Source organism: Hydra viridissima, unplaced genomic scaffold (genome assembly GCF_058129835.1).
Source record: "Hydra viridissima isolate aposymbiotic clone 2 unplaced genomic scaffold, HvirCarnegie_v1 scaffold_2, whole genome shotgun sequence".
Taxonomy (NCBI): Eukaryota; Metazoa; Cnidaria; class Hydrozoa; order Anthoathecata; family Hydridae; genus Hydra; species Hydra viridissima.
The window spans coordinates 2,437,336-2,452,500 of NW_028324301.1; the positions used below are offsets into that span (position 1 = coordinate 2,437,336).

The following is a 15,165-nucleotide window of genomic DNA, read 5'->3' on the forward strand; positions in this document are numbered from 1 at the left end:
TCATGTTGGAGGTTATCAAGCCTTTTGTTTTTATGAATAGGACCAAAATATCTTCTTATGGTACTGGACTTATTAGCCTCTGCCTGAGCATTCCTCTTTTCTTGAAATTTCTTCTCTTTATTTTCGTTATCGACTTTTTGCATCTGGTAAAAAGATAGCGGATTGCAGGATCTGAAATAAAATAATGGAATTATATATGTTTAAAAGGATGCGAATTACAATGTTTCAGTAGTAGATAGTTCATAAAAAGTAAATACATGAACCACAAGACACATTAGTGTTTTTTTAAAAATTCTAAATAATGCAACATATTGTTTTGACGTGCAACCTATTGTTTTTTTTGCGAACCATGCTCGTTGCGCATAGTTAGAAATCTTTTGTTTTAAGCAATAGAAATTAAATTATATTAAAGTCTGTCGGATTTAACGAAAATTTTTGGACTCGTCTAACCAGTCATTTCAACTTCCTCTCATTTATTAAAGATAACAGCAAAAGAACCAAGTTTTAAGCTTAATTTTATATAGATAGACATTCTTAATACCTTAAGAAATAACGCGGACAATGAAAAGAAATTGAGATCATTTGCTTGACTACCTTAGTACATGTATAACTTGAGATAAAATAAATAATACAAAAATCAAATTGTTTTGTAGCTACCTAGAGCACAATGGTTTCATGTCTAGGGAATTACTCCATCTATTATATTGCTGTAGACATCCAGTTTATGAATATTATAGAATTTTCTATTTTTATGTTTAACAACAGAAATATATACAGTAAAGGATGAATAACTTATACATAAAATGAATGTAAATACAATAAAGAAAAAAATAATTTGTCACAGTTTTAAAGAATTTAGCAAAGTCAATTTATGGCAAACCGCAAGAATAACTAAGTATTTAATATTAACATAAAATGATTTACCAGCTATATATAAACTAATTTTTATTTGACAAAAACAAATGGGTTATTGTGAGCTTATTATGACAATTGAAATAATATATGAAATATGAAAAGCGAAAACATGAAATATCTGACCGCATTTTGCAAGATAATTATAAATTTGAATAACTTTTTAAAAGGTTATGCTTTATCAAATGAATTATAAAAAAGTCTATAAGAAAATACACCTACTAAAAAAATAATGCATTAAGGAATATAAATTATGGAGCTTATAAAGTAGCCGAGGCAAAAAATGGCGACACGTCGGAAAAAATACTAAAAAAATACACAAAATTAAGGCTGGTGAATGAAGGACCAAGGAGTTGAATGAAACCAGATCTTAATAAAAAATTTAATTTAAGCTTTTTTATACTTCGCTATACTTTTTTTAGTCATTTTAAAATTATCCATACAGATCTATTTTATCATTGACAGACTTTGTTTACACGAAAAAAGTTCCCAAATTTACAAATATTTATCTTGAAAAAATGATGAAAATCTGTTCGTGCCGACAACTAATTTCCTTTACCTTGGTGTAATTTGTTTAGTAATTTGTCAACGCGTGAATAATTACTTTATCCTGAAGTACAGTCTTATTAAACAAATGCTATAAAAGTTTAAACTAATACCACGTGATCAGAGGTTCTGTTTTTAAACTGTGGGGAGCCATTTTAATAGATTTTTTTGTTGACTGGTGAAAATTTAGAGTTAGGGCCTCTTTATATGGAAAGCGGGCTGGCTCGGCAAACGAGCCAGCCCGTTTACCGAGATCTCGACGTTGTCCTTATTTCAACTTAATTTTATTTTGCGTTTATATGAATAAACAAACTAGCCCGGATCGCTATCCGGGCCAGCTCGTTTATTCATATGAACGCAAAATTTTTCGAAGCCAGTTTTGGCCTCTCAAGAAGGCGGCGGATATAACGAACGGCTATATGAAAATTAAGAAACTAATGATAATCAAATTTTATATCTTAAGCTCAAATATTGATAAGTTTCAAATAAAAATCTATTTTTTTGTTTAGCATAAGATTTTTTCATAAAAATAACGGAATATTACATAATTACATAAACTTCAAGTATAAATATTTTTTTATTTAACAAAACATATTCTTACAATAGCTTGTTGTATGTTAACTTTCTGCTTTTCGTTTTTTAGAATAAATATGAGCCCATAATTATGAAAGTGGTCTAAGTCATATTTCTTATTTCGAGATATTTAATGATTCGCATTTGAATAAATTAAAAATTCCGTATAACGTTGTAATTACAACTACTTTTTAAAGGTTCATTTTTGACGATATCGTAAAAATTACATTGAATATATTTAGTTTAAAATCATGTCGTGTGAAATAAGTGATAAATTCATTTTTTTTTTAATTTTGACTTAGACCACTTTCATAATTATGGGCACATATGATAAAATACAGATTCTCAGTAAAACTAAGTAGGAGTTTTAATTTTAGTTTGTTTCAATTTAGTTTGTTTAATAGTAGTGAAGAAAAAGTATTTGTTTACTTGTGCAGAAATCTCAAATTTAAAATAATTAGCATTTGCAATATAACTTATGTACCTTTTAGTTCTTAACTACCCAATGCTTGTACTAGAAGCAGGGGCCTGTACAAGAATTTTTTTGGATAAGTCGCAATTTTAACCCCTTCCCAAAAATGTTAAATTTTAGCATCCCCCCCCTTCCTCATTGAGAAACGCATATATGAGGTAAGACGGCTTAGTGTATGTACAAACGTAAGTCCAAATTTAATTTTTAGTTTTTAAAACCCTTACTTTCTTTTTATATTGTTCAAAATGCAAGTAATTAAAAAGATACACAGCTTTGTATAAAACAATTGGGGATGTCCATTGATATATTTTAATATATGCTTGTTGTTAACTGTAGTCTTCTCCTCCTGATGATAAATATCAAAAGAATTTGACTAAAACTTTACTAAGGGTGTAATTGAAATGGAAGTCCGGAATTTGTTCTCTAAGAAATAATAACTTTTATTTTTTTTAAATTAACAAAAGAAAATATTTAAAAAATGAAGTACTTTATAACTTAACAAAAAAGGTATGTCCATTCAAGTTTTTTATTAATTTGTTTAAGTCAAAAATTAAAACAACCTCCGTTTAATATATAAATCGTTTTTTAATAAACTTTAGACCGTTCTCGATTTGAAAAGCGCCATAATAAAATACCAAATCGTAAATCTAACTGTTATCCCGGATTAATAACTTCTTACCATCCGTTCGAACAATTAACCTTGTATAGTTTGCTTAATTATTGCTTTAGTTTGCTATAATTATTCGCTCTGTTTGCTTTTATCTACCGACGCATCATATTTATTCAAAATATTGAAGTTGTGAAAAAATATATAAAGATACATATTTTGGGTATGTCCAGCGACGTAGCAGACATCCCCTAGACACGCCCTGAGAAGGTTAGTAGCACAACTGCATGTTGCGTTATTGAAAGTATAAAATTTGTCAAAATTGTAGGTAGACACCACTGCCGCTTACCATTCAGTTGTGTTATCAACCTTCTAGCACACTGTATTGGGTAACTAAGAACTAAAAGGTACATAAGTTATACATAAATATTAATTTAATCGTAAATTGCACATAAAAAAATTATATCGAATATTTTGAACTTTAACATTTAAATTAACAATTTCTTTAATTGTCTAATTTTTTTAAAATCATTTCATTTCTATAAACTTTTTAAAATTTTGTTTCATTGTCTTGTTTTTCTTTCAAAACTTTTTAATTATTTTCTTTCATATTACAATAGTCTTATTAGATGTACATCGGTTCACCGCTAAGAGCTCTGATCGCCGCCATCTTGGAAGGCCAATTTTTGCTTCAATATTTTTTCGAAAACAACAATAGAATACGCTATCTAGTTATATTTTGAGATCAGTGGTTTAAAATATACTAAATTATAGTAAGAGTAAAACACTTACTTTAAATGAGCTTTAACTCCACTGGTGCTACCTTGAGACAGCTTAATCACTTTTTTGCACTTATTGCACTCAGCAAATCCTGATTTTCTGCCAGAGCCAGAGATGTTATCCTCTTCTCTGTCTAGCTTGGTAAAATAATTCCAAAGAGACATTGTTTCTTGAAGATAGTTTGATTCGGTAGTGATTTTGTTATACTAATCAGATCACTGAAGAACTTTGAGGTTGTTAGTCTTTCTTGACTTTTGTCAAGCTTATATAGGAGACTAATTTAATTTTAGAGGGTAATTAATTATTTAACAACTATCTGACTTGATAAAAACAAAGTAATTTTTTACCATAATAATTACCGCTTATACAAACTTTTATCACAATTTACCGAAATTACCGATTTTTACCGCTTTTACGCAGTTTTACCGTTTTTACGCAATTTTACCGTTTTTACGCATTTTTACGCATTTTACGCATTTTTACGCATTTTTACCGATTTTACGCATTTTTACGCAATTTTACCGTCTTCTGTTACAAGAAAGCGTAAAAATGCTCAATACGCATTTTTACCGCATACGGTAAAAGTGCGTAATACGCATTTTTACCGCACTGCGGTAAAAATGCGTATTACGCGTTTTACCGCATTTTACCGAAATTTTTTTACCGCCGGTGCGGTAACGTCGATGCTTAATCTACATAAACGACTACAATCACCATGTGCCTTATAAAATCAAGGCTATGGCTAACGGTGATCGGTGAATAGTGATTGCGATTCGACTGTTTACAATACTACCGCATTAGAGAGCTTACGATAAGAAAACTGCAACGGCAACTTCTACAATTTATGATAAATATTTGACACTAAGCATGCGCAATGGATGGGATTCCCTGAAATGCCGTTTTAAAACTTTTTACGCAACGTCAAAACGTTGAAATTCATGTTTTCTGAAAACGGCTTTTAAATGAATCAAATTAGTTCTTGCTCCAAAAGTGTAACAAAGTAATTATTTAATTTCTGATACAAATTTAGGATATATACATAAGTATAAATACATAAATATATATATATATATGTCTATACACACACACACACACACACACACACACACACACACACACACACACACACACACACACACACACACACACACACACACACACAATAATTATTATTAAATAATGCAAAAACAAATACAACAATAAACTTTTTAAATTTTTTTTTGTTTATTTCAAGATGTTTTCTTTTTTATGAAGCGGAAGTTCGTAACTATATTTATTTGAATACCGCAACTGCAAGTCGCAACCGCTCGATCCAGATCTTTGTCGTCTCCGTTACCGTTGCAGTTTTCATATCGTAAGCTCTCTGTTATCAGTTGGTGACGGCAATGATATATTAAGAATAAGCATCGGCGTTACCGCACCATCGGTAAAAATGCGTAAAATGCGTAAAAGTGCGTAAAAATGCGTAAATTTGCGTAAAATTCGTAAAAATGCGTAAAAATGCGTAATTACCGCGGTAATTTTGCGTAAAAAAGCGTAATACGCAATTTTACCGCATTTATCACATTTTACCGTTTTTATCACTTTTTACCGCCTTTTACCACGATTTACCGCATTTTATCACAATTTACCGCTTTTTTTGCTGATTACCGAAAAACTAAAAAAGATGTTTTAAATTGCTTTTTGTATATCTATTAGTAAATATTACATTTACAGTTTTAAAGAAACAAGTTATTGATAAAAAAAATTAATCATCAGATATATCATCATCCGTCTCTTATAAAATATTTGCAAGCTCAGATGCTCTGTACTTTTTTTTCTCATTCCCCTATTCGACTTCATTACATTAACTAATTTTGCTTTTTGGCTAGTACTGCTACTACTTTGTCTTTGTTGAAGTGTCATTGCAATAAACAAATAAGAGACTTTGAGTTTTGTCTTCACCTAGAGTTCCTTTATACCCTTTTTGTTGAGCTAGAGTCCTTGACACTTTTGAGTGTCTAACTGTAACTATTGTTGCTCTTTAATTTCAGGACCAGTTTCAGTTTCTGATATTTGGCTAGGAAAAGTCTTTTTAGGTGTACCTCTTTTTTTAGTTTTAGTTTGACTTTGTAATCTTCCCTGTTGGTGAGTCTTCTCAGTTGGTGGAGTAATATGTGGTAACTTACATGGCTCTTCTTCACAAGTTTTTTCCCAACCTTTGAGGTTAGAAGGAACCCTTGTGTACTTTTGACTTACAAAAAACGAACATGCTGGTGTTTTCTGGTTTTGCATTATGCCTAAAACCTGTATCAGTAGAAGTCACAGGTATAACCAAGTAACTTCTAGTCAGACCAGCTAGCAAAGGTGACTCATTTTTATCTTGCTTCCAATATTCAAAAGTATCCACATTCTTTTTGGGTAAGGCTATTGTCTGATACTTTTCACATTCAAACATCAAGGGTGGCTTGAGCTTTGATTGGGTTTACTGTAAAGTCCCAGGGCGCTCGCTGAAATCTGCCTCCTTTCTTTCAAAAACTCAAGGTCCACTGGATCAATAGATTTGTCAAGGTCTGATATTTTTAGCGAAGTATAATCATCAACCAATGACTCATAGAACTGGATTGTGGTTGGGTAATTGTCAACCAATTCCTTGATGGCAGTTTCCTTCCCTTCTTCACTTTTTGCTATATTTTTAAGTGTATATCATCTATAATATGGGTGCAGAAGTGAACCCACATTATTTGATAGATTTTTCTTAAATTCTTCCATGAAGTTTTGTAGGCACTCTGCAACTTGAGGGTCACGCTCTTCATCCTCATTTACGGTTCTTTTGCAAAGCAAGTGGAGAACTTATATGTCTTTTTGAACTTTATGCATGGTCACCTGTTTTTCAGAAGACCGGGAATAAGAGCATTGCTTACATTCTATCAGAAACGTTAAAATGTTGCAAATATCCTATTATGGTACTGGACTTATCAGCCTCTTTATTTTCATTGTCAGCTTATTACATCTCGTAAAAAGATAGTGGATTGCAGAATCTGAAAGAAAATAGCCGAGTTATAAATGTTAAAAAGGATGCAAATTACAATGTTTCAATAGTAGATAGTTCATAAAAAATAAATACATGAACCACAAGACACATTGATGTGTTTTGAGTAATTCAAACTTTCGTGCATTTTACCGCATTTACGCAAAATTACTGAGATTTAAAATATACTAAACTACAGTAAGAGTAAAACACTTACTCTAAGTGAACTTTAACTTCACTGGTGCTACTTTAAGACAGCTTAATCATTTTTTTGCACTTATTGCACTCAGCAAATCCTGATTTCTTGCCAGAGCCAGAGATGTTATCCTCTTCTCTGTCATGCTTGGTAAAATAATTCCAAAGAGACATTGTTTCTTGAAGATGGTTTGATTTGGCAGTGGTTTTGGTGTACTAATCAGATCACTGAAGCGAGAACTTTGAGACTGGTATTTTTTTTTGACATTAATCAAGCTTATATAGGGACTAATTTAATTTTAGAAGGTAATTAATTATTTAACAACTATCTGACTTGATAAAAACAAAGTAATTTTTTACCATAATAATTACCGCTTTTACTAACTTTTATCACAATTTACCGAAATTACCGACTTTTACCGCTTTTACGCAGTTTTACCGTATTTACGCAATTTTACCGTCTTCTGTAATAATAAAGCGTAAAAATGCGTAATACGCAATTTTACCGTATGCGGTAAAAATGCGTAATACGCATTTTATCGCATTTTACCGCAATTTACCGAATTTTTTTTACCGCCGGTGCGGTAGCGCCGATGCTTAATTAAGAATAACTAGATGCCTAACTGCCGTAAATCGGCATAAGAAAAAGTGAAGCAAAAATCGGCCATTATGAGGGGCAAAATCTTTACGCTATTTATCAAAACAAAACAAATACGAAGCTTTTGATTTGTTAAATTTGCCCTCCATAATGGCCGATTTTTGCTTCAAAAAATACGTGGAAGTTAGTCATCTAGTTATTTTTAATATATCATTGGGTGACGGTGAATGCAGTTAATATTGCACTGATTATTGAAAAACAAATAGGCGCAATAAATTTAAATTTATTGCGCCATTTAATTAAATACTTATTCTGAAAAAAGTTTGATTTCTTAAAGAAACTGTCCAAAACTGGTGGCAATCAGCCAATGTATTATTGCCATGACTTTAAATAAAATTTACTTATAACATAATGCTGTAGAAATCCAGATTATGCTCACTATAAATAGAATAACTTGAACTTGAAAATTATCAAATATGGAGAATCATCAATTTAAGTTTTCCATTTTAAACTGACTTACACCAATAGCTGACAGTCTAATTCAATCATGAGAATTAAATTCAATCATGAGAATTAAATTCAATCCTGAGAATTAAATTCAATCCTGAGAATTAAATTCAATCATGAGAATTAAATTCAATCATGAGAATTAAATTCAATCATGAGAATTAAATTCAATCATGAGAATTAAATTCAATCATGAGAATTAAATTCAATCATGAGAATTAAATTCAATCATGAGAACTAAATTCAATCATGAGATGTAACAGAATCATGAGATGTAACAGAATCATGAGATGTAACAGAATCATGAGATGTAACAGAAGGTTACAGTTTCTTTTTGCAGGAGTTTGTAGAACAGTATTTTTGTTGTTATCTTCCATTCTTTGTTGACAGTTGACAATATTGCCAGATGCAGAAACACTCTCTCCAAAGATGTCGATGTTGTATGCATGTATAACCATTTTCAGGCCAGTTTAGGCAGAACTGGAAACTCGTTTTTATGGTTTCTCCACCATTGTAGAGGGTTTTCCTAAAGTTGGTAGAATTCTTCGGTCTGAGGAAGGAAATTTTGGTAATGTTAATACTTCCTCAGGATTGAAGATTTGAGCAACATTGCTTTGACTCCGCCTTGAGTGCTAAGATTGCAAACTGGCCTTTAGAGCTAAGATTGAAATCAACTTTCTTCCCTTTAACTTATCTGTTTAAGATGGTAAGCTCTCGGTCATACATTCTTTCATTATACTTTTCATCTTGGTCTTAAATGACCTATCTTACCACGACCTTCGGTTCAAAAATATTTTCTATTTTGCATATGTGGGAACCACACCGAATAAACCGGATTCACTGCACCGAATCGACACGGTGCGCAGACCCTTACAAGTTACAGTAAGCATCGGTGTTTGTTTTTTCAATTTTAAACGAATTACAATGATAAAGTACAAATTAGTATACCAATCTTTTAAAATAAATCAAATTTTCTGAAGGTTTTTAAAATTGAATTCTTTATGCGTTTAAATCAGCCAGATTTTTGGTGTGACATGTTTACATTCGTACGTTAAATTGTTAGTTAAAATTTATTTAAATCGAATTAAATCGGTTTTAATCGAATAGCAACTCTGTACAATGCCTTCAAGGGGTGAAACAAAATAACATAAGGTCTGGAAGGTATAGCAATTTTTTTCTGAAACCCTATAACTTTGTATGTCTAAATATTTCTTGTATATCTGTCTTTGTATGTCTAAATTCAAGTTAATTTAATTGACTCCTGCGAGATTTGTTTTAATCGTTTCACGTAAACTTAGTCTTTAAATCTTTTACGTTGGATTGCTTATGTGCGTACTATAATCAAACGAAAAAATATATATATATACTTTAAGGCTCAATAACGCCATGACCAACAAATATATTAGGGAAAATTTTTTAAACAAATGCAGCTGGAATTTATGCATTTTAGGGTGCTGAAACCGCACTTAGCATCATTTTTTGTATCAGCTACAATTCTCTCACAACATGAACTCGACTGCACTTAAAGATATGGCGAATGGGCTATATAAAGAAAAAAATTAAAAAATTCAATTAATGCTGTACTTTTGTCTAATTACAGATTTTATCTAACAAATCTTTTTTTTTTAATTACAAACTCACCACATATAAGAATAACTGTTAGGAAAGTTTTTTCAATCAGTTAGCCATATTTAGACACGTGGGCAATAAGCTAAACAGTGAAGTTGTGTTAGCTTAAAGAAACCAAACAGTTTTAAGGGGAGAAAACACAGAACATTATTGACGGTGCCACTTAGAAACACTGTCAACCTATTTTCATTTAGATTTACTGTATGTTTCAGCATATCTATTAAAATGCACAGATTTAAGATTAAAAAATGGATTTCTCATGTTCCTTATATTCCAATGTGAAAAAATGTTTGGTAATCAACTTTTTTATTGTTTTTTTTAGGGCTCAACACACCCAATTGATTTTTTTTTATGGAAGGATCAGAAAGTGAAGAAGAATTTTTAAGCGCAGATGAAGGTGGTGAAAGTGAAAATGAAGAATTAATAACAAAACAAGGAGAAATTTTAAAGCAACCAAAAAACAAAGTATTGAAATGTTTTGATAATGGTGATGGAATTATAACAAAAAGTAAAAATGAAAATATTTATTTAGAGCTTGAAGATGAGCAAAGTATAAATGTGAAAAATGAAAGCAGTATTTTAGAAAAAAATCCAAGTTCTTACATATCTGTGGAGAAGTCAAAAGAGTGTTCAGTTGAAAGTTTTGTTCATGAAAATGTCTCCAATTTTATTGAAACTCCATTTTCTTCAGATAATGATAATAACAGCCTGATCATAAGAAGCTGTCTGGCTATACAGAAATTAGATGCAAGTGAAAAAGAAGATTCAGAAGTTTTGATAAATGATGAGAAAAAGCAACCCTTAAAAGAAAAAGATTTTGATGAAAATGAAGCTGAAAACCTATTATTAGAAAATAAATGTATGGAGCCAAGTAGATTAAATGAGTGTAATGGAAAAGCTTCTGAGAATTTTCATCCTGAAACTGAAGAATCTAGTACAGAGATTCCACTAATAATAGAACATCCTAAAAATATTGAATACTACCACTCCTCCTGTACTTCAAATGAACTCAGTTTAGTGTCTGAAAATGCAGAGTTGTTGTTTCAAACCATGAACCCTGATGTGTTTGTTGAAAAATTACCTGATAATAAACCTGTAGAACAGTCTTCTCAAAAAACTATTGTAAATAAAGTTATTTCTGAAGCTGATGCTACTAATGAAACTAATGAACAGTTACTTCAAGAAGTAAAGGAAGATCCAGTTGCTCTTAAGTTTCATTCTGCAAATGAATCTTTCAAGCATGATAAAAGGTTTAAGTTGTATATGAATTTGAGTATTAAATTTATGTAATAAGTGGTAAAGATTTTTTTATCATTTAATTTTTTTTTGTTGCTTTTTTTTAAAGTAAATCAACAGCTGAAGCTGAACTACAATTGAAATATGAATCCTCTGATGATTGGGGCTGGGATAATTGGGCAGAAGATATAATTCAGCAAGCCACAAATAAAGTTTCTGTGCTTGTGGAGGCTTTAGAGGATAAGCTTGGAATTCCAGATCCAATAGAAATGGCAAAGTTTGTCAATGAAAACTTTGAAAAAGACCCAAGTATTAAAGATGAAAAATTACTTAAAGAATATGATAATCCCACAAAGGAACAATCTCCATCGTGTGAAAGTGCAGCGCATTCAGGTGATATGAACAATTATGTGCAATTTGTTTTTCTGATCACTTTTTAGGATAATTGACTGTTTTGGTATCTCATACAATGTTAAAATTGTCTCTCTGATCTTTCAAGTTTCTTTTGGTTTCTCTGCTTTTCTCTATGCCAATTCTAAGTCAATATCTTTGAAGCCTTTCTTTCTGTAACTACTATTTACTGTCCTAATCTAAACTCTATTGAAGCCCTGGCCCTTATAAAATTTCAACTTGAATGATTAAAGAAATTCTTGAAATCTTGTGTAAGTTATTGCAGTTGTAGTTGTGACTAAAGATAGAATGTATTGTGCCTAATGCTGTTGTGCCAAATATCTAATTCACAGTATTAAGAGATGCCTAATTTTATCTTAAGGTTTCTCTTCTTGGTTTTCAAGTTTCTCTCCTCTAACAAGTATTGTTCAAGCAACTGGTCAAGATCTAGTCTCTGGTGGTATTGGAGCTTTAGAGTTTATTGGAAAAAAAACAGTGGATATCTTGTCTGATGGTGATCCAGGTTTAAGATCAGTTAGAAAAAGTTTTGAAAAACCTACTTTATCTATGGCGTTGCGTGATGCCAAAGTTAAGTTTGAAATAGATGAATGTAAAAAAAAAGATAGAATTGAAGAGAGTACCTCAACATTTAGCGATATGTTTGATAAATACCAAGGTTCTGCACACTTAGATGCTTTAGAAATGCTTTCAAATGAAAGTGAAAAAAAACTTCAGAGAATCTTAGCTATGCAGTCAGAAGAAGTTAAAGATGAAAGTTTGAAGCTTCTTATTTCTATAAAATCAAAGTTTCAACTTGAGAATACAGATAAATCAATGGAAGATATCGATTTCAAGAAAGATGTTATTTTCTTTTCTAAAAAGTTAAGTTTAAAAGTTACTTGCTCAAAGCTATTAAATACGTGGCAGAAATTGAAAGATAATAAAAACACTTGCAAACATATCGATGTTGTTGTCTCTACTTTGGCTGAGCTCTTGTCACGTTTTGTTGAGTTTTTCAGGAAAATTGCTGATTTGCTTATTTTAACTGATGTTAGTGCAAAATCTTTAGCTGAAGACCGTGCTGCTACATTTAAATTGCTTGCTGAAGTGTTTATTAATGAAATTCTAGTATTTGCAAATTCTTATGCTGAAGAAATAATGGAGAATGAAAAGGAATCTGCTCTTATCTTTGATATATATTTAGAATCTTCAAGCTGTGCAACATTGTTGCAAAATTCTTACAATTTGTTGCTACCAATACTGCAGTGTTCTGCAATAAAATGATTACTAAATTAGTAAAAATTTAATTATTATTTTTTTAGCTGGATTGTTTTGTTAAAATTTTAAGAAAATAAATTTTATTAAGTGAAATTTATTAAGAAAAATCTTGGGAAAATTATTAATCTAAACAAAAGTATTACTTTTTGTTGGTATTCTGTTAGGTTATTCTTCTAAATTAATGAACATGGATATATATAAGGACAGTTTTTTTGTGGTGATGTTTTACTTACCTGTATTGTAAAATGTGCAGTGTTTTAAATTGTTAGAATTGAACTGCTAATTATATTTTTAACATGGATAAAACCACAAACACAGTTTGCTAAACCAAAGTTATTTTAAAGCTTTTACATTTTTGTAGCTACTTAAAGTTTAAGTCAAATTTTTTGTTAATAAGATTAACAAATTTATCATGAGATTTTTTTGAATTTCTGGATTAGTCTTTTTGACCTTTACAATAATTGTTTAAAATTAGACTTTTAGTTAGTAAATATTTATTATTTGTAAGGTATAAATAAATGTGAATTTGGAAATTTAAATAGTAGTTTTAACTGCATTAGTGAATCCCTCACTTCAGAAAATATTTAAAGTACATTATATATAAGTACATTAATATAGCAATTTTCTAATTATTGTGAAGAAATTACCAAAATTTCTCTTGTTTTAGTCAGTTTTTTATTTATTTTTCAGATGTTAAATGTTTCGATACATTTATGATCATGTTATTAATGTCAAGGTAAATCCATCAGTAATCCGATGTTTTTCTCAACAGTACTTGAAAAGGTTTACTGAAGAAGAGACTAACTATAATGGAGTTTTTCTGGAAGTTCATGCCGCTGAAAACTATGAAAAAGAGGACTTCAATGCAGACCTATTAAGTAGACTTTAAAAATGTTTTTATTAAATTATTTTTATTTTTGAACTTTTTGAAAAAGAAAAAGTTTATTATTAGATTTTCTTAAAAAATGGAAAAATACCCAGCGAAGAAGTGCATTCTTGAAGATTCCAATTTCAATGAGTCATTGCATTTCAATTGCAGCAAAGTATGGGTTTGAGTACCATCATGCAATAGGAGATACGGCTGTACTTTGCATCTGGCTCCAAGAACTTACTGATAATAAAATACCTCTGTATGCCTATCATACTGTCGGTGTGGCAGGTAATTAAAAATAAATCTATAGTATGATAAATAAACATGTGATGACAACCAGCTTTTTATTTATATTCCAGAAAAGCACCAAAGTAAGTTTAAAATTGATGAGCCTAAGCACAATTGTTAAAAAATGGGTATGGAATAAAGTATTGCTGTAATACAATTGACAGTTACTAACTTATCAAACAACCTGGCAATTTTTCTATATTGCAATTAACTTTTAAACAAATAAATAGTAAAGTTAATTTTTTTTCTGTCCATGTTTTTAAATTGTGTTTTCCTATTTCTTTATGCCTGAAGTAAATAGAAAATGATGATTGTTCCAAAATAATTTTTTTTTGTAGTCAGTTCAAAAAAAAGTAAATATATATCTTTTCTAGAATGTTAGTGATTCACATGCAGTGCTGAATAAACCCCTAAAAGTTGCAGGAACTATCAAGAAGAATTAAGAATTTCCCAGATTTTTCTAGAACTTTTTAGAACTTTCTAGAACTGTCCTGCAGTATCCATAGAGATATAAAAGTTATAAAAGTACCAGTCCTTTAAAGCAACATTTCAGTATTGTTATTGCTGAGTAGGGATATGGTGTATTTGCAAAGAATTAGCAAATATGATGGCATTAAGAGGATGATTACACCCAGTAGATGGATTAGGCTGTCTTTGGATAATTTATTAAAAGAAGAGTGAAAAAGTAATCTGTGGCAGCATCTGTCAAGATGTACCAAGCTCAAAAAACTCAAATTTAAGCTTGCAGCCTGTTGGGGATCAAGACAGGCTCTGGGTACCACATTTCCTAGAAATTGTCTAAATAACCTGCAAGAGAACTCTTGAAGATAAATTAATCAATGTGTGAATTTCCATACATACATTTCTTTATATAACTATTTGCAATGCTTCCAACCTGGTGCAGAGAAGAAAAGACAGCCATGAAATCTGCTATCCCAAAAATTTGGTAGGAAATAAGTGCTACTCAAGGAATTCTTATTTCTGCATGGTTGACCAAATGTTGCAATAGTGAACCTTCCATTATATACCCAGATGTTCCTTCAATCATTACCCTGGAACCACACTAAAGAAGGCAACAATCTTGATTAGAGACCTAGCCTTACCAAGTGAAATGTTGAGCCTCTGGCATCTAGATGAAAGTGTATAAGTCAGCTCCAATTTGAATAAATGTTGCCTATTCATAGAGATTCATTCAGATTCATCTTAAAACTGGTGGTGCTTTACAATGGAAATAAATACCTGTCTGTCATAGTTTATTTTGACACTGCTGTAG

General features: G+C 30.7%; 2 protein-coding genes across 3 annotated transcripts in view; both read left to right on the forward strand.

Annotated features, from left to right (window-relative positions):
• Nucleotides 1–8,445: 8,445 nt before the first annotated feature.
• LOC145194270 (uncharacterized) lies at nt 8,446–13,611 on the forward strand. Of its 2 annotated transcripts, XM_090077421.1 has the most exons (5): nt 8,446–9,082; nt 10,152–11,079; nt 11,175–11,458; nt 11,838–12,750; nt 13,424–13,611. In XM_090077421.1, the coding sequence occupies exons 2-4, from the start codon at nt 10,181–10,183 to the stop codon at nt 12,737–12,739; spliced, it is 2,085 nt and encodes a 694-aa protein (XP_089933547.1). In that variant the 5' UTR covers nt 8,446–9,082; nt 10,152–10,180; the 3' UTR covers nt 12,740–12,750; nt 13,424–13,611. The 2 variants fall into 2 exon arrangements, with proteins under 2 accessions (XP_089933547.1, XP_079928028.2); XM_080071902.2 differs by lacking the exons at nt 8,446–9,082; nt 13,424–13,611 and having other exon boundaries at nt 10,056–11,079; nt 11,838–12,757.
• The window catches only part of LOC145194298 (nucleoside diphosphate-linked moiety X motif 6-like), an 8,123-nt gene continuing 6,376 nt past the window's right edge, over nt 13,419–15,165 (forward strand). Inside the window, exons 1-2 of the mRNA XM_090077429.1 lie at nt 13,419–13,611; nt 13,686–13,892. Of these exons, the coding sequence (XP_089933555.1) occupies nt 13,431–13,611; nt 13,686–13,892 (388 nt within the window). The 5' untranslated portion in view covers nt 13,419–13,430. The remainder of the gene's footprint in view (nt 13,612–13,685; nt 13,893–15,165) is intronic.

What these genes read in the sequence shown, in the direction of transcription:
- LOC145194270 (XM_090077421.1), top strand. Translation starts at nt 10,181, where the DNA reads ATGGAAGGATCAGAAAGTGAAGAAGAATTTTTAAGCGCAGATGAAGGT. An exon ending in TCTTTCAAGCATGATAAAAG is followed by an intron (nt 11,080 to 11,174) that starts GTTTAAGTTGTA and finishes TTTTTTTTAAAG; the next exon opens with TAAATCAACAGCTGAAGCTG. An exon ending in TGAAAGTGCAGCGCATTCAG is followed by an intron (nt 11,459 to 11,837) that starts GTGATATGAACA and finishes TTTTATCTTAAG; the next exon opens with GTTTCTCTTCTTGGTTTTCA.